The sequence below is a fragment of the Delphinapterus leucas genome, chromosome 1, assembly GCF_059928025.1.
Source record: "Delphinapterus leucas isolate spDelLeu-1000000601 "Yukka" chromosome 1, BTC_Dleu_Yukka2, whole genome shotgun sequence".
NCBI classification, from domain to species: Eukaryota; Metazoa; Chordata; class Mammalia; order Artiodactyla; family Monodontidae; genus Delphinapterus; species Delphinapterus leucas.
This window is the reverse complement of record NC_143129.1, coordinates 54,618,332-54,643,032: the sequence shown is the minus strand read 5'-3', so window position 1 is coordinate 54,643,032 and position 24,701 is coordinate 54,618,332. Positions and strand designations below refer to the sequence as shown.

Below are 24,701 nucleotides of genomic sequence, written 5' to 3'. Positions count from 1 at the left end.
ATTAGCGCGGGAAGCCCCACGGACCGGGGGACAGTGGTCCCACCACCCCCTCGGCCCCTCGCGTCTTTCTGTGCACCCTGTCTGCAGGTCCTGGGCTCTCCCGTTCGCTCCCTGCACTGTGTGTCCCCCCATCCCACGGCCACTGAGGGCTGGCCTCTGCCCCGTGGCCGCCCTCCCTGGCCCTTAGCCGTCAGCTCTGACCAAGCCCTCGCCCTCTCCCCTTTGCCAGGAGGGAGCGAAGGCGCCGACACCACATGTCGGTGTGGGAGCAGCGCACCAGCCAGCTGAGAAGGCACATGCAGATGCCCAGCCAGGAGGCCCTCAACAAGGAGGAGGCCCCGCCCATGAACCCCCTCAACCCCCTCAACCCCCTGAGCTCCCTCCACCCACTCAATGCCCACCCCAGCCTCTACCGGAGACCCAGGCCCATCGAGGGGCCGGCCCTGGGCCTGGGTCTGGAGAAGTGTGAGGAGGAGCGCGTCAGCCGCGGGGGGTCCCTCCAGGGGGACGGAGGGGACCTGTCGAGTGCCCTGGACAACCAGAGGAGCCCTGTGTCCCTGGGCAAACGGGAGCCGCCCTGGCTGGCCAGGCCCTGTCATGGGAACTGTGACCCGACCCAGCAGGAGGCCGGGGGCGGGGAGACCGTGGTGGCCTTCGAGGACCGGCCCAGGCACAGGCAGAGCCAGCGGCGCAGCCGGCACCGCCGCGTCAGGACGGAGGGCAAGGAGTCCTCCTCCGCTTCCAGGAGCAGGTCCGCCAGCCAGGAGCGGAGTCTGGATGAAGCTGTGCCCGGTGAGGGGGAGAGGGACCTCGAGCCCAGGGACAGCCACGGGGGCAAGGAGCCCACAATCCAGGAAGAAGAGCGATCCCAGGACTTAAGGAGGTAAATGAGACACAGGAGCATGCCCGAGGCATGTAGCGCGGCTGGCGTTAGGGGTTCTTCAGCGTAAGCCTTTCCAAGCCTCGGTTTCCCCTGTAGTAAAATGGAGGTGATGCTAATGCACCTTTTACGAGGCATGTGTAAATATGACAGCGATGGCGTCTACCCCTCTGAAAACCAGGGCATCTCTTGTTGGGAGTGGGTAGTGGATGAATGGATAGGAGTAAAGGCAGTGGATACTGCCCGTGGACCTTAGCTCCTCTGCCTGGCTGGGTGGGGTGGGAGGCACCGGATGCCACGTGCTCTCCAGCAGGGCTGCTTTGGCTCCCCGCACTTCTGCTTCTCGCCAGGCGTATCAGCCGTTTCGGAACAGCTTCTCTATCTGAGCACCACCTGTGTCCCCCTCTCTCTTCCCAGGACCAATAGTCTGATGGTGCACAGACGCTCCGGGCTGGCAGGAGCCCTCGACGAGGCCAACACACCCCTCGCCCTGCCCCAACCAGAGCTGCAGGCGGAGAAGGATGCAGCGCTGACGGAACAGGAACCGGAGGGGAGCAGTGAGCAAGCCCTGCTGGGGGACGTGCAGCTGGACATGGGCCGGGTCATCAGCCAGAGTGAACCCGACCTCTCCTGCGCCACGGCCAACACGGACAAGGCTGCCCCCGAGAGCACCAGCGTCGCCGTCGCCATCCCTGACGTGGGCCCCTTGGTGGACTCGACGGTGGTGCACAGTGAGAAACAGCTCCTGTCCCCTCCATCTCCACTGCTCATCGTGCCTGGGGCTGGGGGAGTCTCGGCTCTGCAGTCATCCCTGGAGAGCTGCGTGGAAAACTCCACCCGTGGGATGAAATCACTCTTCAACATGTAAAAAATATAGCAGCAGTTTTTTCCCAGTTTGCAAAAAGAATAAGTTAGAATTTTCTCAATCTTAAGTTTTGCCCATAAAATGTCCTTAGGTTAGGCCTTTGGCCCCTGTGACCATCCTAGAGTCTTCAGAGAGATCACACGTGATTTTTTTACCCATTTTTATATTCAGCTATTTGATTTATTGTATGAATATCTGATGGCATTCTCTGGGACCCCCCAGGTGCTCTGCCACTTGACAGTTTGGGGACTGTTGCTGGAACAGAAGATGGCAGGTGGGCTGGGGCCGGCACTGGCTGTGCTCAGTGTGTAGCCTCCTAATCCCTGTGTCTCTCGAGGCCTCAGTTTATCATCTGTGAAGTGAGGGCATCGAACCAGATGACCTCTGAGATCTTTCCCTGTGCTAACATTTTATGAATCTATTACTCTTATCTACTCTTTTTCTCCTAGGAGCTCTTAGTCACACTTTCTCTCGTAATTCCTGAAGGCAATGGATGTTCACCTGTGAGACCTTAAACGGAAACAACCCAAAAGCACTTACCCACACCCATCCCTGCCCTGACACCCCACCCATCTCTGCATTAATCCCACCATCCACCTTATCATCACTGAATCGTGACCACAGGATTCCACTCTTGCTTTTTTTCCTCTCTTTCTTTCCCCATATTTTTCTCTTTTCACAGAACAGTCCTCTCTCCCTGTTTTTCTCTCTCCCACTTCTCTGTCTCCATTTCTTCACTTTCTCAAAGTGAAGAAAATGTCTCAAAGTGTTCTTCAGAGTGCCAGTACTACTTTAAAAAGTGAAATCTCGCATATCCGGTGCCTCTGGGGTTGACTTGGGTGGGCATGTCTCAGGATCTCAGACTCACAACCTTTTTTCCTGTCTTATTTAATTTTATGTTCTAATAATGAAGTTTTGGGGGCCCTCCTTTATGAGACACAACATTAAGAAACTTTGACCCCCTCTCTGTTCTCTTTCTGGGGCTAGTCCCTGTCCTTGGTCGTAGGTAAGAGCGTGTCATCAGAGGGTTTTTGGACACTTTGGATGACTTACCTTTCGGAAGGACCTGGAAGGGGTCAGGACCTCAGAGGTTTGCTACTTACACAAGGTTCCAGGGCAGAAGCATTCACTGAATGGGAAGGTGGGAGAGGCTCCTTTGCCCCACTCTGATAGCCTCATCCTCTCTGCCACTCACTCCGCTCTGGGACTTGCGTAAGGAAACAGGGAGTAGTAGTCCAGCAACCCCACTCTGTCTCTGCTTCTTCATCCTCTCAATCCTGGGATAAAGTCATGGACCCATCTTCGCGTGAATATTGCATTCTTGTTTCTACATTAATCATGACGGGAAAAAGCACAGCCAGAAAGGCTGCCACAAACAGAGTAATGTCTTCTTAAAGTCTTCCATTGCAGTGTGATTTCTTTGAAAGGAGATAGAATTTTGAATTGGGAACCCATACCAGCTGTGTGACCTTAGGATAGGTCCTTGAATTCCCCAAACTTCAGTTTTCCCATCTGTAGAAGGGGAATAGTAATATGTGCCATCCAGGGTGTACTGATGTGAAAAATGCCATAAGTGAATATATACAAAGAGTTCAGATTTTAGATATAAATAAACTTTGTAAACTTTACAACAGAAACAACCATTCTGTTTTACCCAGGGAAACATGATTATCATTTATATGGCAAAAAAAAAGGGCCATACCACCTGAAATCAGGGCAGGGGTAAGGCTAGGAAGAGAGCAGGGCTTAACTCAGTATAATCTAGCAAACACCCCGATGTTTTCAGGCACCTTGCCAGGCACATCCCTAGCTGCCTCTCCCGTCCCCTCCGTCCCATCCCCAGTGGAAAATGAAGGGCACCGTTCTGCACGTAGCAAGGTTTCTGAAGATTTCAACACGTTCCTCTTGCAGTCAGCAGCAAGACTGATGGAGAAGCCAGTCCCTTGAAAGAGGCAGAGATCAAAGAGGATGAGGAGGAAGTGGAGAAGAAGCAGCAGAAGAAGGAGAAGCGTGAGACGGGCAAAGCCATGGTGCCTCACAGCTCAATGTTCATCTTCAGCACCACCAACCCGTAAGACACCCTCCATTGCCACCTCCCTTTGGTGCTGGAGTAAACAGCCAAGGTTTGAGCCAGGGCGGGGTGATGAGAAGGAGGGATGGGGGTCCAGTCTTCCTCCTGAGCCTTCCTGGTGGAATGTGGCCAGACATCTGAAGACTCCAGGGTGCTCACTAGTTGAGGCGAGTCATGCAGTTAATGAACAGCCTCGGAACTCTGTGCCCATAGTCTAAAGAGTAATTCAAGACAGTACAGGATGAGAAATGTCATGAGGGAAGGACCCTTCACCTACTCTTTGGTTAGCAGGTTGGGGGGGTGGGGCGTGGTGAGAAGGAAGGAAATCTACTTGGGATGTGTCACCAAATATTCCAGAGGTGGACAGAGCTGAGAATAGGGAGGCTTGGATAACTAGATCATCCGTTGGCTGCCCTACGTGTGAATTTTGAAGTGGGTGTGTCCCTCAGAGCAGAGGCAGGGCATGAGATGGGGTAGGCGAGGAAGAATCTGGAAGGTTAGATTTAGGAAAGATGGAATTTTGAAAGAGAAGCTGCCTTCCACCCTGGAAATGAGCAAGATGTACACATAGACCAGCTTCTGAGTCTAGGAAGGTGAGAAGGCTTTCAGTGACCATGTGGGCAGTATTCAGGCATGGCCCTGGGAAGGAAGGAACCGGGGCTAAGAGATGTCAGGCCAACCGAGGCCAGGATGCTGTCTATAGAATAGTCACTTTAAGCAGAATACCTGAGGCTCAGGGAAGCCTGTTGCTGCTTCCATCAGGAATCTTAGGATCAAGGTCTGCTTTTACATTTATTGGTTCTTAGGAGTTCCTTGCTGCGCCCCAGTTTCTGTACAGTTGGGGAGTAGACATTGAGACCCAGTGGAAGGTACCTTGTAGCCACCCGAGCGTGTGTCATCTGGTGCTGGCCGCGGCTCCCCCCAGCTCAGATGTGCTTGCAGATAACGTATCTTGGCTTGCGTACTGCAGCCTCTAACCAATCTGATTACCTTCCCCCCACCAGCACTTTAAATCAAGGGTGGTGCCTGAGAAATTAAATGGCTCTCCCCCTGGCTTCCTCTGGCCAGGGCCTGGCTGTCTGGAAGAGGCTGATGTGCATGGGGGTGGGGAGGAAAGATGGGAATGGGAGGGAAGGGGGGCCGGCTCAGCGGGCTCATCCGCCGCCCCACAGGATCCGCAGGGCCTGCCACTACATCGTGAACCTGCGCTACTTTGAGATGTGCATCCTCCTGGTGATCGCAGCCAGCAGCATCGCCCTGGCGGCCGAGGACCCCGTCCTGACCAACTCGGAGCGCAACAAAGTAGGTGCACGGGGGCTGACTGCCAGCCCCCGTAGTACCCTGGTACCGCCTCATCGCAGCCCCTCCCATCCCAACATTAGAGATGAGCTAAGGAAGGTTCCTGGAGAATGAGAGAGGCTTGAGAGATTGCCTGGTCCCAGTCCTCAGGGCAAAGCGTGAACCGCTTCAAGGCCGGTCCCCACCCGCAACCCTAACCCTAACCACACTGCTTACCTTTATGTTCAGCAGTGGGCCTTACACCCAGAGCCAGCCATGGCCTTGAAAGGGGGTCTGCAGTCACCCATGGGTTGGATGTGGGGTCTGACCTAGGGGCATGGGTGATGTGGGTGACATCAGGGTGCTGCAGCTCCTCCCAGGGAGCTGAGGCACCTCCTGGAGGGCCAGGGTGGATGTCAGGAGGGGTCAAGGGGGTGGGGAGGATTGGAACGGACAAGAATCCCAGGGAGCGAGACACCTGGGGGGCAGTTCGGACCCAAGACATTAAGTTCTGACCACAGGGGAGGGAAGGGCCAAGGACTGGCCAGCGGGTCATGGGGCCCCAGCAGTATCCACGGCTCCTCTCTTCCCTGCGTCTGATTAGCAGTTACAACTCCGAGCTTCTGTTCCAAGGTAGAAATGAGCAGGGCTTGGGGTGGGCGTGCAGGAGAGCCTGTGTTTGAGGGGTGTGTGTAGCCTGGTGGTCTCTACCTTATGTGTCTTACAGGTGCTGAGGTATTTTGACTATGTTTTCACTGGCGTCTTCACCTTTGAGATGGTTATAAAGGTAAGAACCTCTAGAGCAAACCTGGGCTCTGGGGCTTGGATGGGCCACCTGTCTGCCTCTCTAGTCTGGTGCCCTTCCCCAGGACTGTCACCTCCTGATCAATGTCAGAATCTCAGCGGCGCCTCTGCTGACCCCTCCTCCAGCCTCAGATCCCAGTGAGGTCTGTCGTGGCAGGACGTGACTGTGGGGATCTGTTTAGACTGGTGCAGACCTGTGGGCATGGCCCGGAGAGAAGGCGGGCCCCCTCTCAGGCAGGCAGGAGAGGTGCTCCAGGCGTGGGGACTGTTCTCACCTCCCCAACACGCTTCCTGGTTTGAGCCTGGGTACCTGCCAAGGCAGGGGGTTAGGTAGAGATGTCTTCCTGGCCTCATTTAGTCCCAACCGTGCTCACTGCCCTCCACTCTCTCCCCTGCCACCATAACACCCCACGTTACCGTCTTATTCCCAGTCTCACCCATCTGAGATTTTTCTCGTCTGTGCATATGTGGCGATGCCTGGGGCTCTGAGCCACTAACGCAAGGAGGGATGTGGTGGCTTTCGAGGAGCCAGGGAGTCTAAGCGAACCCTGGTGGCTGTGAGAAGGGCCTTGGGCCTCACAGTTAGGTGGACAGAGCCTGCGGGACCTGTCCTCCTGCTTCTTGGGTCCCCGTGTGGGTTGCTTGTTAGAGGCAGTGGCGGTGGGGACATTGCCATGGGGAGCCCAGAGCTCAGGGCACGTGTGACCGGCGCCTCCTGGGCTCATTGGTGGCTGTTCACATCCTCCGGCAGATGATAGACCAGGGCTTGATCCTGCAGGATGGGTCCTACTTCCGAGACCTGTGGAACATCCTCGACTTTGTGGTAGTGGTTGGTGCATTGGTGGCCTTTGCTCTGGCGTAAGTAACTCTTTTTTTTCTCGTTCAATTCCCTTCCCTCCTTCCTTCCTGGGACGGCTGATTTGAGGGCTTCTCCAGGGCCAGTTCACTCAGTGGTGCCCATGAACGCTGCCCTGGGAGTCTGCTTCCCAGTTACCCCTCGACAGGGCTCCTGAGGGCCTTACAGCCTCATCTCCCACGCCCTGAGTCGTGGGACTGGTGAAGGAGGAGCAGAGCGAGTCTCTAGGGAGAAGCCAAAGGCCTTGGCATTCCTCCCTTCGAGATGAGTGAGCCTGGGCAGGCACTCACCTGTGTGCCCCCATGGGCTCAGCGCGGGACCCAGGGACAGCCGAGGTACCCTTTCATTTCTTGATTCGATCAAACAAAGGATCAGCTTGAAAGAAAAATGCAGCGGGTAGAGCAGAGTTGGGGAATCACAGAGTCCTGGGTGTGGGGAGATTCTCGGCTTATAAGCCGAAGTACCCCAGAGCTGTCCCAAGGACATAAGAAGCGTGTTAATACGATGAACTCCAGAAGGAAAGACTTTCCCAACTTTCCTTGGTAACACACTTAGGAAAACAGTCTTAAACCATTCAGGTGACTAACCATGTTCATGACATTAGGGGATTTTTTTTTTTTTTTTTCTGAACACTGATCCAGGGAAGGGCTTTCCTAGCCCTCCAGGGTGTAGCTAGGAAGTAGACATATTGTCCGAGCGTTTTCCCTAAGCTAGTGGGTAGAGGGCCCCAGAAGATGAATGACAGCCTTCTGGGCTCTGTCCGTACCTTGTTCCACTGTCGGAGCAGCTTCACCCTTTGCCGGATGGCGCAATAGAATGCCCTCCAGCCTTCTGAGTACAAGAGAAAGCCAAGTCTTCTAGGCAAGACGAGCTACACTGTGTGGTGGGGCACGAGGAAAGCGTTTGGGAGCTTCTGTCATGGATGACAGCTACAAAAGGGAAGGAGCAAAACACCTCTCCGTAGGCTTGACCTTCCCAGACCCAAGTGGTCAACTAGGGATCATCTGTCCCACCTTCTCCCCAGACACTGTCAGCTTCCGTCCCTATCCATCTGGCAGAGAAAGAAATGGGGTAAGAGTTAAGAAGGAATGTTCCTCAGGTGGCCAGGAGTGGGAGGAGAGATGAAAGGTCCCCAGCTGTGCTAAGAATTTGAGACCTCCCAGAACCTGGAAGTAGACTGTGTCCATTGCTGCCCCAGCTATGGGGGACCCTCCAAAGGAGAACCAGGCTGAATGTGACTTGTGACCCTGAGCTGGCAGTCAGGACAATTCCAGTGTCCTTTGTCCTTATGTGCACCAGTGTATTTACCCCATTAGAGTCACGTGGAGTCACCTGTGCCCCTCACAAGGAAACCTCCTATCAGACGTTTCTGAACTATTGTTCCCAAGGAGATTTCACAAAAGTGTGACATTTTTCCAAGCATCTGGTCCCTGTGTGGACTCTCATAGCAAGATAAAAATAAAGGCAACTCTGGCTCCAATAAGGGGACTCCCAGCTCTTCTTCCTCCTCCTTCAAGGAGAGAAGCACCAAAGTCTGCCTTCCTCCTAAGGAGGTCCACCTTTTCGTGTTAGAGATAAATCTTACCCCTGAGTTTTTAAAGTCAGGTTCCCTTTTCATTTTACCAACTCATTTGTGTACATTGTTCACCATATTGTTCTTCTCCCTTACTTTGATCTCAGTAAAATGCGTTGTCTCTCTTTGAAGAAATAAAGGACAAGGAGAGAGAGGAGCATATAGGAAAGGAGCCACGTCCTCTGGAGGAAGAACGGAGTTCATCGGGGCCACAGGGCAGAGTGGGAGGAAGGGGGTGGGCTGTGGAGTCAGGAAGGCCCAGCTCCTCCACTTACCAGTTTCATGGCCTAGAGCAACATAGCAAAGTATTAACCCTCTTAACCTCCGTTTCTCATCTCTGACATGGAGACAAAATACTGTGTGTCAAGGGCTTAGCCCAGAGCCTTACCGAGTGTGAGCGATCAGTAAACGTGAATTCCCTTCCTTATGCTTCCATTCTCCATCACGTCATGAAGTCCGAATATGGAGTAAAATGTGTGTTGAGACATAACGTACACAAAAAGTTGAACACAGGCTGGTTTCCAAGACTTGGTTGTTGTGCACACACACCTGGCCTGTGTTGGTGCCAGTGGGAAGGAGGTGTGTGTTAAAGGAAGCCTCTGCACGCCTGCCACATGTCCACAGTCCAGCTGTGTCTCCTCAGATCCAGAGCAGTGACGACGGGCTGGAGGGTTGTCATCTGTCTTGTTCTTTCTTTGTGCCCTTTGAAACGTGGCAGTGGTAGCTTTGCTGTTTGTGGCGGGGGAAGCCTTAACAGCCCCGGAGCCGAAGCCTCTCTGTTGGTCCTCAGGCCAGGTACAGTTCAGGGTACCCCAGAAATCCCCTGGTTCTGGGGTCCACGTGTATTGTGATGGATTGAGCGTTATCATCCATTGCTTGCTTTTTTGTTTGTTTTTTTGTGGAAGGCGGGCCTCTCACTGTTGTGGCCTCTTCCGTCATGGAGCACAGGCTCCGGACGCGCAGGCTCAGCGGCCATGGTCCACGGGCCTAGCCGCACCGCGGCATGTGGGATCTTCCCGGACCGGGGCACGAACCCGCGTCCCCTGCATCAGCAGGTGGGACTCTCAACCACTGCGCCACCAGGGAAGCCCCATTGCTTGCTTTTAGTGATTTCACTTCTTGAACTTTTTATTCATTTCTCTCCAAAATGTAAATGGTACTTGCTCATCCTTCTCCATGCACACTCTCTCTTTTGTTAGCATCCTTCTAAGCTTGCCATGCACATTTCCTCTCCCCTTTCTCCTGCTTATGGGACAGGCTCACGCCCCCCTCCTCTGGCCTTCGTCACGTTTGCTGAGGTCCAGGTAATGCTTTCTCTTGCTCGTATGCTCATGCTTTCTAACTCTGTTCTCCCCCTTTCCTCATTAAGGGCACAGAGAATTCAGCTCTCCCATCACTTTGGTAGGGTTAGCCAGGGTTTCCCCTGACAGCAAAGCAAGGGCCTGAGCTGAAACAGGTTGACATCGGAATAAGGCCTACGTCCCCCTGCGGGGCTGTGGTCAGGGGCTCAGGCCAAGAGAACCACGTGTGAGTTTTTCTGTAGGCCTGTCAAGGACCTCCCTCCCTGTGGATACAACTTTCATTGTCATATCCCATATTTTTGCCCCTAAGAATGTCCACCATTCACATAACCTTACTCCTGCTCTATATCTCTCTCTCTCTCCTTGAAATTGAACCTTGTTTTACTGAGGCTTCTGCAAAGGTTATTGCTCAATTTGAGCAGAACTGATGGTGATTGTCATGGTAATGCCTTTCCGTGGCTCCTCAGAAATCAGAAGTGACTTGGTATCTCTTCCACCACTGGCGGCCAGAGCCTTCTGAGGACCCAGCCCAAGTCCCAGGAGCAACACCCCAACCAAGGGGAGAAAATGGCCTCTAGCTGAATTCTCAGAGAAAGCTGAGCCCTTCTACTGCAGCGGTCTGCCCCTGCCATCATGTATATTTTCTAGGAGCATGTATGTTGTTTTGTATTGGCTGGAAGGGGATCTCTCTTCTTTATAGCTGCATATGTGACGTGAAGGGATTCTTTATAATGTAACCTCGACAGATTCCATGTGGGCACTGTATTGACTTTTGAGGAGGAGGGGAAGGGGGTTTATTTTCTGAGTGTGGACATAGCAAGGGATAAGAAAATAAATGGAAGATACCTGTATTGCACCCTTCCTGTTCTGCCAAGTCCACTTTTACATTATAAAGCATTTATAAGAACACTCAGGTCTCCCTCCATAAGCCCAGTACCTGTATAGAGGGGGCAAAGTTTTGACAGAGGTTGGCTACAGCTCTCCCTCATCCCACTGCCCTCACAACACCCTGCTTTCTGGGCCACGTGGGGACACGGAGTGTTTGCCAACTATAAATATCCTGACTGTGCCTTTTCCTCTCGGTGGTTTCAAGAAAAGTCTGGTGAGTGACTGGGCCTGTGAAACCTTTCTCTTTTATCTTTTTCTGTTTGAAAAAGAGGGATTCTTCTGTTTGATAATTATTGTCCACTGAAAGACCAGAAACTGCTTTTCCCACTTTTCTCACACCCCGTTGCCATCACTTCTGCTTCCCGGTCTGCTGGGTGGGAAAGCAGGGATGGTTCCAGCCTTGGCATTTCTGGGTATCTGCACATTGGACACACCCCCTCACTTTGGGGCACCCCCCCCAGAGTCGGCTGCCTTGTAAGGGGGTCATGTGTCCACTGTGCAGGTTGAGTACGTAAACCTTACGGGATCCTGCCCATTGATGGCGATGCTGTCTGGCCCTCAGGCTTCCCGTCTTCCGTGTTTGGTAAAGGGCTTCTGGCAGGCAGGTGGGCGGGGCCAGGCCAGCACCTCAGTAAGGACCGCAGGGGAGGCTGGGAAGGGTGTGATCCTGCACTCCAGCCCAGGCCCCTCCCTCCTCTTCATTCCTGTTGCTCTACAACATGTTACTTGACCAGCTCAAGTCAAGCACCAGGTGAGCTGTCCTGGGTTGGATTCTAAATAGTAAATTCTCAGCTTATGATGGCTTCTCAACACAAACAGTTGAAAAGAAAAATAACTAGCAATTCAGCTCCCACCTCCTCCCCAGCATGGCTGTGTACATCAGTCAGAGTCATGCAGGCTCTCAGGCAGCTGACACCAAAGCTTCCCGTTACCATTTTCCATCATAGCAGGGCACGAGGTAAGGTCAGGGCTCCCTGGCACGCAGGGGATCTGGATCACAGCCGCACTTGGCCTTTCATTATTCAGTCCTTAGCCAGAAAAGAAAAACATGAGCCAATCGCCTCTTGATGCCAGAAGGAACCGGAATTCCCACGTTAGCTTTTAGTACATTCTTTTCATTGAAGTGTGTCACTTTCCTGACACTTGACAGTCTGCCCTAGTCTCTAAGATGGATAAGGTCTTTTGAACGCATTCAGAACCAGCCACAGCAGCAGAGCTGGTTCTGAATTCATTCAACGAAATACACAAGCACAGACAATTTTAGACTTGGAAATGGTGCTCTGGTTCTGGTTTTGCATTTGAGGCTTTGTGTTTGTGAAGGTGGGAGTGTGCATACATGAGAAAGGAGTGACTACTTAGAACTGAGATGCTGGTACGTGCTCACACTCAGCGGAGCTTGGTAATAATGGAACTGATACTTCACCTTACACCTGCCTGACCCTTTCTCCTGTCCTTTGCTGTCTGCCTGTGTCTGAGGCAGTCCCCTCAAACCTCAAGTTTTGCCTTGGGGCTTCTTTCTTGACAGCCCCCATTCTTTTAAAAGTGAGAGGGGTGTCTCCCACAGGAAGCTGTGACTACTCATTAATCTTGTAGGGGGAAAAAGTGTTGACAAAGTCCTACTCCATTCAAAGAAGACCCATTCACCACTGAGCCAGACAGCTCATCCAGTTCCACTGCTCTGTGGAAGAGAATGAAGGATTAAAATCAAATTTAGCCGTCAGGTAGCCCATTAACTGTGGATTTAGGATGCCAGCTGAGCTGGAATTAGAAATTGCCAGCTGTGAGCAGATAGAAGGATGTCATTGCTTGAGACTCCAGCCTGAAGAGTCACCTCAAGAGTGACTTTGTCTGACTTTGGACCCCAGCAGGTACACTGAAGATAATTAATGCCCATGGACTCTTGGGATACCCACTGCTGTATTTTACACCCTAGCTGCCTTGCAAACAGGGTTTGGGAGGGAAGAAGGAAGGTCGTAGTGGCAGCCACACGAAGGGAGTGTCTGAAAGAAAGACAGAAGTTCCCAGTCTACCTGTTCTCATCTTTAAGCCCCAGCATGCGTGTGTTTTCTTTTTTAACATGTTTATTGGAGTATAATTGCTTTACAATGGTGTGTTAGTTTCTGCTTTATAACAAAGTGAATCAGTTAGACATATACATATGTTCCCACATCTCTTCCCTCTTGCGTCTCCCTCCCTCCCACCCTCCCTATCCCACTCCTCTAGGTGGTCACAAAGCACTGAGCTGATCTCCCTGTGCTATGCGGCTGCTTCCCACTAGCTATCTATTTTACGTTTGATAGTGTATATAAGTCCATGGCACTCTCTCACTTTGTCCCAGTTTACCCTTCCTTCTCCCCAGTATCCTCAAGTCCATTCTCTAGTAGGTCTGTGTCTTTACTCCTGTCCTGCCCCTACGTTCTTCAGAACCATTTTTTTTTTTTTAGATTCCATATATATGTGTTAGCATATGGTGTTTATTTTTCTCTTTCTGACTTGCTTCACTCTGTATGACAGTCTCTAGGTCCATCCACCTCACTACAAATAACTCAATTTCGTTTCTTTTTATGGCTGAGTAATATCCCATTGTATATATGTGCCACATCATCTTTATGCATTCATCTGTCGATGGACACTTAGGTTGCTTCCATGTCCTGACTATTGTATATAGAGCTGCAATGAACATTGTGGCACATGACTCTTTTTGAATTATGGTTTTCTCAGGTTTTATGCCCAGTAGTGGGCTTGCTGAGTCATATGGTACTTCTATTTTTAGTTTTTTAAGGAAACTCCATACTGTTCTCCATAGTGGCTGTATCAATTTACATTCCCACCAACAGTGCAAGAGGGTTCCTTTTTCTCCACACCCTCTCCAGCATTTATTGTTTCTAGATTTTTTGATGATGGCCATTCTGACTGGTGTGAGATGATACCTCACTGTAGTTTTGATTTGCATTTCTCTAATGATTAGTGATGTTGAGCATCCTTTCATGTGTTTGTTGGCAATCTGTATATCTTCTTTGGAGAAATGTCTATTTAGGTTTTCTGCCCATTTTTGGATAGGGTTATTTGTTTTCTTGGTATTGAGCTGCTTGTAAATTTTGGAGATTAATTCTTTGTCAGTTGCTTCATTTGCAAATATTTTCTCCTATTCTGAGTGTTGTCTTCTGGTCTTATTTATGGTTTCCTTTGCTGTGCAAAAGCTTTGAAGTTTCATTAGGTCCCATTTGTTTACTTTTGTTTTTATTTCCATTTCTCTAGGAGGTGGGTCAAAAAGGATCTTGCTGTGATTTATGTCATAGAATGTTCTGCCTATGTTTTCCTCTAAGAGTTTTATAGTGTTTGGCCTTACATTTAGGTCTTTAATCCATTTTGAGTTTATTTTTCTGTATGGTGTTAGGGAGTGTTCTAATTTCATTCTTTTACATGCACCACTTATTGAAGAGGCTGTCTTTTCTCCACTGTACATTCCTGCCTCCTTTATCAAAGATAAGGTGACCATATGTGCGTGGGTTTATCTCTGGGCTTTCTATCCTGTTCCATTGATCTATATTTCTGTTTTTGTGCCAGTACCATACTGTCTTGATTACTGTAGCTTTGTAGTATAGTCTGAAGTCAGGGAGCCTGATTCCTCCAGCTCCATTTTTCTTTCTCAAGATTGCTTTGGCTATTCGGGTTCTTTTGTGTTTCCATACAAATTGTGAAATTTTTTGTTCTAGTTCTGTGAAAAATGCCAGTGGTAGTTTGATAGGGATTGTATTGAATCTGTAGATTGCTTTGGGTAGTAGGGTCATTTTCACAATGTTGATTCTTCCAATCCAAGAACATGGTATATCTCTCCATCTGCTTGTATCTTCTTTAATTTCTTTCATCAGTGTCTTATAGTTTTCTGCATACAGGTCTTTTGTCTCCTTAGGTAGGTTTATTCCTAGGTATTTTATTCTTTTTGTTGCAGTGGTAAATGGGAGTGTTTCCTTAATTTCTCTTTCAGATTTTTCATCATTAGTGTATAGGAATGCCAGAGATTTCTGTGCATTAATTTTGTATCCTGCTACTTTACCAAATTCATTGATTAGCTCCAGTAGTTTTCTGGTAGCATCTTTAGGATTCTCTATGTGTAATATCATGTCATCTGCAAACAGTGACAGCTTTCCTTCTTCTTTTCCGATTTGGATTCCTTTTATTTCTTTTTCTTCTCTGATTGCTGTGGCTAAAACTTCTAGAGTCAATTTTAAACCTGATAAAATTTCACCAATTAGCCAGGCAGTGTAAAAAAATTCTGCTTATACAGTTACTAGCAAAGCGTAGCTAAGTGTTATCAAATGATTATATTTAAATGATCTGTAAGAAGCTCATGAATTTTTTCTTAAACAATATGCTGCAGTTGATGTATTTGAAGAGTCTGTTCTCCTGGTTTGATAAAACCTCTCCCTTGCAATCTTGTTGACTTGGATAATGGCTTAAATGACTCTTGTATGCAGGGATTTGGGAGAGGTAGTTTAGCCTAGCCCATGTGTAAATTTATGCTATATTTTAATTAATGGGGACTACGTTGTTGATGCTTTTCCTGACCCTGTGGCTTTGTTAGCCAGTATTCCTTTCATTCAGATGACAATTTTCAAGTTCGTACTGAATGTATGTTAACAAAACTGAGAACCCAAGCATGCTTTTTTGCAGCCACTCAAAATCCTAGCTTTTCAGTAGCTCTTCTGCAGACCTGTTTGAAAGATGTGCAGAGCAATGACTAATCTTTATTTTACTTTTGGCCTGTGTCTGATTACTATCCTTGGCTCAACTCTGTAGGAGTCGGAATGGGACTAATAGGCCAGTACTTTGGCAACCACAGTCAGCTGTTAAGATCAGAGTGTACCATCGAAGCATTCCACTTCCCAAACCAAGGGACACATACACACACACACACACACACACACACACACACACACACACGTCGTCAGAGATCCCCTTTGTTCTATAGCGTGACATTTTACTAGGATCCTGGGACAAAATTAATTGTAGAGAGCAAATTCTGTCCTTTATCTGGGTGTGTATGAGGAGAAAAAATTATTGAACTTTCCTTCAATACGATGGGCATCTGTTAGTATGAACCCATTTAGAGTCTACTGGATATAAAGGTCTTGGTGTTAAGGACCTGGGCTAATGGAAGGTGAAAGCCTGGACCACTTTGTTCTCTCATTTCAAGGATTTGGAAGATTCTCCCTGAGCTTTTGCTAAAGATGAATGTAGCCTGGGGAAAAGATGGTGACCTATTTAGTTATTCTGGAAAAATTTTCAGTCAAATGATTCCATCTTTTCCAAGCATTTAGCTTGCAATTATACCTTCATTTGTTTGCTTGTTTATTTAAGGCCTGTCTTCCCTCCTAGATTAGGAAGGGACCTCATTTGTTTTGTTCACAACCGTGTAGTCAGTACTTAGAATAGTGCCAGACATTTATTAAGGACTCCATCAGTGCTGTTATATGAATGGATAAAGGTATGTTTGGCTGACCTACCACGTGCCCAGTCTCATGCATGAGAAGACACTGTTATAACTCAGGAGAAGATATTTCCTCTGCCTTCTGAGCATTTGGAGATTATCACATGAGGGATTTAAGGTTTATAAGGCCTTGGGTTTAATTCTCAAACCACCATTCATTTGGCATTTACAGTGAAAATTAATATAATTTTGAATGTGGGATCATTCACTGAATAAAATGGTCATTGGAAATCTTTGCTTGTGGTATATGGTGGTGTAACATAGGTTTGTGGTAAGTAAAAAAAAATTAAAAGAAAGGAAAAAAAAGTACCCTTCACAGCCAACTGTCAACCAAGAAGCAAAGGCTGAATTTTAAGCACTTCTTCATAGCAGCTGGCTGTTCACCCGTGGCACTGGGGCTCACTTACTGAGATCTTATGCAAGGCACACGTTCCATGGGCTGCAGTTTTGTTTGCAGTTAAGTGGATTTCAAGGATCTGTTCCAGCTCTAGAATTTGGTGAGCTGTTTGACAGAGCCTAGAACCAAAAACTTGCTGGCGCAGAAGCTTAATGGTGCAGAGCAAGAGCTCTGAGCATCATATAGACTTGGGTTCAAATCCCAGCTTGCCCTGCCACTGCTGGGCACTCAACCTCTTGGCATCTTATCTGTGAAATGGAGATAATAATACCTTTGTCCGAAAGTTATTAGGACGTCCGAATAAAGAGTTGCACTAAAAGTGCTTAACAGAGTCTGGCCAAGAATAAATATTCAGAAAGTTAGCTTTTATTATTTCTATCTCAAATGTTCCATGTTTATGCTCTCCATCTTTATTTTTGTCATTTTTAAGCCTCACCAATAGAACTGTGATGATTTGTCTGCAAGCTACACGGTAAATAGCTCACAACGGACAGGTGGTCATTTAATTTATCAAAAGGCATCCCTTTATGTGACATCAGGACCTTGATAGACAATGCCTTCCCCCGTATTTCAAGGTGGTTTTATGGTATGGCCCATCTGTGCTTTTGAGAGATGTCAGAGTAGCCCTCTCCTGGACATTGTGTCTCCCTCTTCAAATGAACTCCTTCATAAGCATAAGTATGCCACTATGTCTTGAAACTCCTTTTCCAAGACATAGTTTCTGGCCCAGATCAGGCATTTTTCCTCTAGCCTGGCTTCTTATAAATTCACTGGAAACAGAAGGAGTTTGTCTGAAGGCTACTAAGGAAGTGGAAGTGAAAGACTACATTTAGAAAACTCCAATTCAGCGAGGCTCCATGGAATAAAGTACACATGGGGAATGCCATATAGTTCGAGGCAGCGTCCCTAACGCTTGCAGAGGTCCTTTGCCTCTGCAGGGTGGAGAGGTGGGTGTGGAGCGATGGTGTGCTGGCTCTTCCTCTCCTTCACAAAGCGTGCGGACTCTGCAAGTGCCAAGGCTGTAAGCGGGATCTCTAGGGTCTGGGCATCTCCAATTTCCCGTTGTCCTAAAGTTCTCTTTTCTCCCTGAATTTACTGACTATCTCCCTTCTCTCCATTACCTCTCCTCCTTTTTTTTTTTTTTTAACTGCTTTCTGCTTGGATCCTCCATAGGAATGCCTTGGGGTAAATATTTTTTTTTCTTCAGTTTTCTTTGAAGTAAAAAACTATGGGGAGTGGGTTGGAGGAGGGAGAAAGTATGGTTGAGAGGGAAGGAACTGGCTCACTAAGAAAGGAGTGGTGAGTTTATGTGAGTGGTGTGTTTTCATTGATATCCAAGAGAACAGAAACGAGGAGTCACCAAGCCTTCTTGGGAAATGATCATTCTTATTGGTTTGGATATGTTTTCGGCCTATATGTTGCCTTTTTAGAAAGGTAGATAGACGAACCTACTAAAGTAAAAGAGTTTATAAAATATACAAAGCCCATGGATGCAAGAGGCCATTGATATCAATGTGATGCTTTTGGGTTATCTGTATTCAGATCTAGAACTGAGTAAAAGCAACTTACAGATCATGGATTGTAACCATTTAAGAGGGTCTCAAAATTCACATTCTAGGCAGTCAGCTTTCCATTAAATGTCTTCCTACCTTACCTTGTATGAAGGAATGGATGGCCTTTGGTCTCCCTATTTGGAGGATGGGTGTGGGAGGAAGGACAGGGTGAAAAGCAGGCAGAAGCCTTGTAGTTCCCATCTGATGTTCTAGATGGATCCCATTTCCTTCGATAGTTGGTGTCACGGTGATCTGGGCCAACGTGAGGAAAGAACCAGAACCTGAGCTCACTATTTAGAGTCTCATTTTCTACCATCTGCATGTTTTACAAATTGCAGTTGTTTGACTCGAATGCAAAGATCTCAAGGGATGGGCAGGGTGGAGAGAGAAATGCAGGTTGATTTATTCATTTCCTTCCTAAAAGTAGAAAGATGTGTTTTGCCTACTAGGAGCAGACATTTCCGAGAGGCTGAAGAGAGAGGGTCATCCGCTGTAGGGCAAGGATAAAGGTGGGCGGGGGCTGCAGTTTGGGCCTCCTCCAACTGCAGGCTCTCTGCAGCTTGTGCTAGGTGCAGAGGGCTGGAAATGGGAAGGGACTGCTGGAAGAGCCACTCGCACAGAGATAATCGGGGTGTGAGCCAAAGTCCTGGCTAGAGGCCTGCATGACGTGCTGTCTCTGGAGCCAGCAGCCCAGCCCAGCACGGGTGTCATGTCCCCACCAGCCTTCCTTACCCTGCTCTCCCCTGAACTCATGAACTGTGCAGAGGTGACAAACCTAGAGCTGAAGGAAGGACTAGGTAGAGTCCTCCGATGAGACTTGCTGTCAACCATGGCTCCCTATTCAATTCAGCACATGCTGTTTGAGAGCCTTCTACTGAAAACTCCCTAGGCTAGGTACCATGCCTGTCCACAATGGGCTAGGGTCATGTTCCCTAGTCAATTGATCCTCCATTTCCATTTGGTCGGTGTGGTCATGAGCAGCATTGCTCCGGCTGTTAGGGGTAGGAAGTGTTGATTAACGTGTGTGCACGGGGGCCTCTGTGGTGTGCCTGTGTCTTGCCCTTTGTGAGTATGCATGAGTGTGCGTGCATATGAGTGTGTGCACGCTGGGGAGTGATTGGAAAATTTTCCCAGAGAGTGTTGTTTGGGGTCTACTCTGACCCAATGTCAGGCCTCTTGCCCACCTCTTTCCCCCTTCTCCCTGTTGTTAACGTAGTAGTGTGACTGTCACTTTAACTGTCCCCTGTCCTGTGATTTCCCGGGGCTTCTCCCCTGCAGAAGCAACAAGGGCCGGGACATCAAGACCATCAAGTCCCTGCGGGTACTGCGTGTGCTGAGACCGCTAAAGACCATCAAGCGCCTGCCCAAGCTCAAGGTAACGTTCGCCGGTTTCTTCCCATCAGCTCCCCTTCCTCTAGAGAGAGAAGCCTAGGTGGCCTGCTTTTGGAGAATTATTTCTGGGGATATTGTTTTTGCTCACACAGAGACTGAGATTCTTTTCATCTGCTTGAACTAAGGGTCTGAGTTTCAAAGGAAAATAACCAATATCCTAAAAAATCTATCTCTAAGGACTTTTGCCCCACCCTCTGTGGGAAGTCCTAGGAAGAACCCTGTGTGGCTTTATCCTGGAGCCTCCTGTGTCATTAAGGTGGGTCAGACACCACAATGGAAGGAGCATGAGCCCTGCGTGTTGTGGTCCGCATGCTACGTCAGACCAAGTCACCTGGGCTGGTTTCTTTCCTCATGATTCTAGAGAAAGAAAGAATCTTCTAGCCCTGACCCTTCATATCTTAGAGGCCAATAACTTGCCCAAGGACACAGAGTCATCTTTGGCACAAGCAGAGAAGAAATGGGGAAGTGAGCTCACACAACTAAGTTCTCCCTGTTGCCAGGACCTGTGTCTTCATAGGTCTATTATCTGGGTTCTCCTGCCCTCTGACCTGCTCACCCACCCTGAGCTCCTTCCCTGAGCCTTCCTGCCCTTAGGTTGCTGGCTTGTGGAACCCGCCTCTCCCACACACATCCCTTGCTGTTATGGAAGCTGAAGCCTCATGGGAGAAAAGTTTTTCCTTCCTGAATTCCTGCGAATGAGAGCCAGCCACCACCAGGGAGGGAACAAGGGACTCCCCTGCTCCCCAGTTCCTCTTTCCCATTGGGTTTGCATCACCTCTGATATTCCCCACCAGTCCCTCCACCGCCACCCCAACTGCTTCCCTTTCAGCCCTCTGGCTCTGCAGAGAGGTGTTAAACCAACCAGGTTGATCAAAGGCTTAAGACCCCAGGAAGGTCTTTTTGGAAGACCCCTAACTGGCTGAGACATGGCTTCCTCTCAGAGCCCAGGGCCCTGGCCTCCTGCGTGGAGTCCCGAGGAGAGGTACTCATGCTCCAAAGGAAGGGTCCTCACTGCCTGCTCTCCTCCTCCACTGCCCTGCCTTCCCTCCTGGATCAGGCACCTCCCACGGTATCAGGAAATCTTTCACACGCTGTTCATTATAACCCTCCACCTGGTGACGGGCCCCAGCACAGGGCCTGGCCGGGGCCAGTGCCTGTGAACGTTCATTCCTTTCTGCCCCACCCCCAGAAACATTTGGCCGGGGGGCCTGGGGCCCTAGCCGATGTTGTTAGCTGCAGCCCAGGTCCCCTGGTCTCCTCCTCTGAGCTATGTTGGGGTCCTGAGAAGGGCTCGGACAGGATGATGAGATTAATTAACAGGCTGAAGAAGGCGACCCGACCTTGGTTAATTCCAGCTAATTAGGAAGGGCTGGCTCTTTGCTCTGCGGCTCCATAACCTGAGGGAAATGTAGATGGATCTGATAATTCCTCGAGGCTGCATGTCACTCACATTCCCTGCAGTGCTGAACTAATTAAACCAGCAGTGTTCACCCAGCGCTGTGAAGAGGCAACTGCTCAAATGCAGCGCCACTGTGGGGCTAGACTCTCCAGTGAGCTAAACCTACAAACCTAGAAAATAACCTAAAAATGGTTTGAAATGTGTTGAATTGCCATGTAACTATTCATGGCTTAGGGCCTACAATGGATTCTTCAGAGGGAGATTCACTGCCTTGAACTGAAGTGCAAGTTCCTGATTCTGTCCATCTGATCCTCCCATCTCTAAGAGAGGGTGGCTCTTACCCCTTCCCACGTCACCTGTTGAATCTTCATCCCCAGCACAGCCAGCTTTAAACTAGAGAACATTTACGTGAAGTGTGGAATGTAATTGGGGTAAATGTGTGAACTTATTACAAAGTATCATTAAAATGGACAAAGATGATAGTTTATTATCACTCCCTGATCTATTTAGAAAGGCTAAGAGAAAACAATACATATTCAGTATATAAATCAAATCTAAGAATGTGCCCCAAATAGATGAAGTTACGGATAAGCTATTTAATGCCTAAAACAGGCTAAATGATTTCAAGGATCCCTTTTCTGGAATAAATTTCTGTTTCACACTAAGTGGAATGCACGTAATAGGATTCCACAAAGGACTCCCTCCACTGCCTGATACCATCTTGGTCTCTACTGCTTTGGGTTTCCTTTCAGATTCAGAACATGTGTTCCCCTCCTAAGTTATAGGTTCCTACAGTCATGACCAGCTTAGAAAACAGGTCTGAATCCCATGAGTGTCACTTCTTCCTAGGGTGATATCTCCTAGGGCACCTTCTCAGTGGGCTGGCTGGTGGTAGTGTGGGTCCAGCTCAGCTGTAGGCAAATACACAGGCAAATCCATTTCAGGGATTCACACACCAGGGCTCTTTTTTCTGTTCACAGGCTGTCTTCGACTGTGTGGTCACCTCCTTGAAAAATGTCTTCAACATACTAATTGTCTATAAGCTCTTCATGTTCATCTTTGCTGTCATCGCAGTTCAACTTTTCAAGGGCAAGTTCTTCTATTGCACAGACAGTTCCAAGGACACAGAGAAGGAGTGCATGTAAGCGCCACCAGCACATACCACTCACTTTCTGCTAGAGTGTGTTCTGCCAAGGTCCACACAACCCTTTACAGATAGGTCTTTTCTTTCCCCCTTTCTTAAATCCATTCCTCTTTTGGGAAAAAAGGCAAAATAAGAAGTTGCTACATTTTGAGTGAGTACCTCTTTTGTGTCAGACATGGAACATAGCATTTTGCATCAGGTTTTAATTTTGAATCTTTCTAATGACCTTTTGAGATAGGTTTTATTTGCACATTATAGGTGTGGAAGCCTAGGCACAGAAAGTTTAAGGAAGTTGCTCAAGGTTATACAGTGACTAGTGAAAGGATTAGGATTTAATCTTCCATGTCTGTTGGGCACCAAATCTCATTTTTATTCCATGATAATACACTGCCTTAATAAAATCCCCTCTTGCTTGCGTTTGAATGCTGATAATTACTACTGTACATTATCAAAGTCCCTAGAATTTCTTTGCTCTTCCATGAGCTATAGTGAAGAGGTTCTGGTTCACTTCTGCTCTGGTTTTAGAGGAAACTATGTAGATCACGAGAAAAACAAGATGGAGGTGAAAGGCCGAGAATGGAAGCGCCATGAATTCCACTATGACAACATCATCTGGGCCCTGCTGACCCTCTTCACCGTCTCCACAGGGGAAGGATGGCCTCAGTGAGTGATGGGTTTGGCTTGGCCTGCTTGTCTGTGAGCTGGGCTAGGGCCATGTGTTTGCCTTGAGAAGTTGATTCGAGATAAACAAGGCTAACCCTTTGTTATTGTACCAAGGAAAGTAAGTGGTTATGAGTAGGTAAGACGGGCAGGAGAGAGGAAGAATGAAAATCCTTCAGGCAGGAATCAGGAGGGAGCTGACGAAGTCAGGGCAATATTTGAAACACAGTGTTTCAGCCCATGATCAAGGAGTTGAATAGAGCCATCTGATTCCTACAGAACGAATGAGTTTTGAACAGCTCTCCGCACCGTAGGAGAGTCCCTGAGGACTCTTTTAGACAGATTTATCCTCCGAGTTGGCCCTGGACATGAGGGTCAAGGGTTAAGGATGAGGTGGCAGAACCCAGAGATGCTTTCTGTGGTCATACCTCACATGTCAAAGACAACAGATTACAGTTTTTATGCTGCTCGTAGCTGCAGGCTTATTTTTTCAGAGACTCGGCGGTAACCAAGACACCACTTTCCGGTGGCAGCAAAATGCCAAAGGGAAATTCAGGAGTCTCTTGGTATTTTATGACAACCTCAACTATAAAGTAATGTCACTCTGGTGTTCAGGAGTTGGATGCGTGATGGCACCGGGGCTAGAAAGAGCAGTGGACTGGGGGTCCGCCAGCTTGGTTGTGGAGCCCCAAATTCACGGAGGATCCACCAAGTTTAAAAAGTCAGATAAGAAAATACAGTAGATGGCACATCTGCTAATGAAGCCTTGAGTCACAGCAGCTGCCAAGATCGCTGTCCACCATCTGTGCCCTCTCGTCCTGTCCCCAGAGTTTTGCAGCATTCTGTCGATGTGACAGAGGAAGACCGAGGCCCGAGCCGCAGCAACCGCATGGAGATGTCCATCTTTTACGTGGTCTACTTTGTGGTCTTTCCTTTCTTCTTCGTCAACATCTTTGTGGCTCTCATCATCATCACCTTCCAGGAGCAAGGGGACAAGATGATGGAGGAGTGCAGCCTGGAGAAGAATGAGGTGAGACGAGGGGGGGCCTGCAGTGTAGGGCCGGGGGGCGCTCTGGAAAGGACTCTCAGACCAGCAGTGTTAGGAGGAAGACAGAATGCTCTCCATTTTGTTGTGAATTAGAGAGAGAATTGGGGGGAAATGCATTAGCCCGTCATTAAATAAATGTTTTTGGAGTATCTGCTCTGTTTAAAGCCCAGGTATGAGACACAGAACTGGGAGGGATGTAAGGTGTTTAAGATGCAGCCCCTGCGTTTATGTGGCACATCATCTGGAGGTGGGAGTGAAAGACATGTGCCAAAATTATAATGTTAACATGTCTGCTTCCCTTCCTGCATCCCTCAATGGTGTCTATTTGCAGTAAGGGCAGGGAACCTGTCTAACTTATTACTGTTTTTGTAGTAACAAGTGTAGTTCTGACACATTGTCGGGTCCATTGTTTTTATCCTGGAACTGAACTAGAAATTGTTAGAGTCTATAAGAGAAATGCAAATAAAGTGCTATGAGAATGCACAGGGAGATAGATTTTTACTTCTGACTGTGAGCTCCCTGCCCAAATATCTAAGTCTTGTGCTGTGTAAAAGGACATTAATAATCATCAAGTCCTTACCACATGGCACCAAACCCCTCTAGTTCTGTGTATTCATTTAAGGTGACATCTCGCCTGTAGCTCTGTCCAGATAATTTCTTTTGCTGCTTTTACCTCTGCTTGCCCAGCCCTAGCCTCTTCTCACACACTGTCCTCTTCTTCTAACCGTCTAACAGAGAGCTCACCAGTGTGCGAGGTTTAGGGAATCTGAGCTTGGCTAATCAGTGTGACTCTCCTGCAGAGGGCGTGCATCGACTTCGCCATCAGTGCCAAACCACTCACCCGCTACATGCCCCAGAACAGGCACACCTTCCAGTACCGCGTGTGGCACTTCGTGGTGTCTCCGTCCTTTGAGTACACCATCATGGCCATGATCGCCCTGAACACTGTCGTGCTCATGATGAAGGTGAGAAGGTGGCGGCTGGGAGGTACTCGGGCCGGCTGAGCCTCGGCAACTGTCCCCTCGCGAGACACTGAGAAAACACTCCAGCTTACCAGTCCGTTGCCTCCTTACCTACTTTTCTTTTTTTTTTTTTTTTTTT

The 24,701-nt window shown here is 48.7% G+C and overlaps 1 protein-coding gene across 2 annotated transcripts in view; it reads left to right on the top strand.

The window, feature by feature from the left end:
* CACNA1E (calcium voltage-gated channel subunit alpha1 E) overlaps positions 1-24,701 on the top strand; it is a 645,631-nt gene that overhangs the window by 581,251 nt on the left and 39,679 nt on the right. For both annotated transcript variants that reach the window (XM_089910334.1, XM_089910338.1), the window contains 11 exons: positions 230-883; positions 1,298-1,611; positions 3,657-3,816; positions 4,989-5,118; positions 5,822-5,881; positions 6,650-6,756; positions 19,236-19,332; positions 21,729-21,889; positions 22,418-22,555; positions 23,381-23,582; positions 24,401-24,565. In XM_089910334.1, the coding sequence (XP_089766460.1) occupies positions 230-883; positions 1,298-1,611; positions 3,657-3,816; positions 4,989-5,118; positions 5,822-5,881; positions 6,650-6,756; positions 19,236-19,332; positions 21,729-21,889; positions 22,418-22,555; positions 23,381-23,582; positions 24,401-24,565 (2,188 nt within the window). The remainder of the gene's footprint in view (positions 1-229; positions 884-1,297; positions 1,612-3,656; positions 3,817-4,988; positions 5,119-5,821; positions 5,882-6,649; positions 6,757-19,235; positions 19,333-21,728; positions 21,890-22,417; positions 22,556-23,380; positions 23,583-24,400; positions 24,566-24,701) is intronic.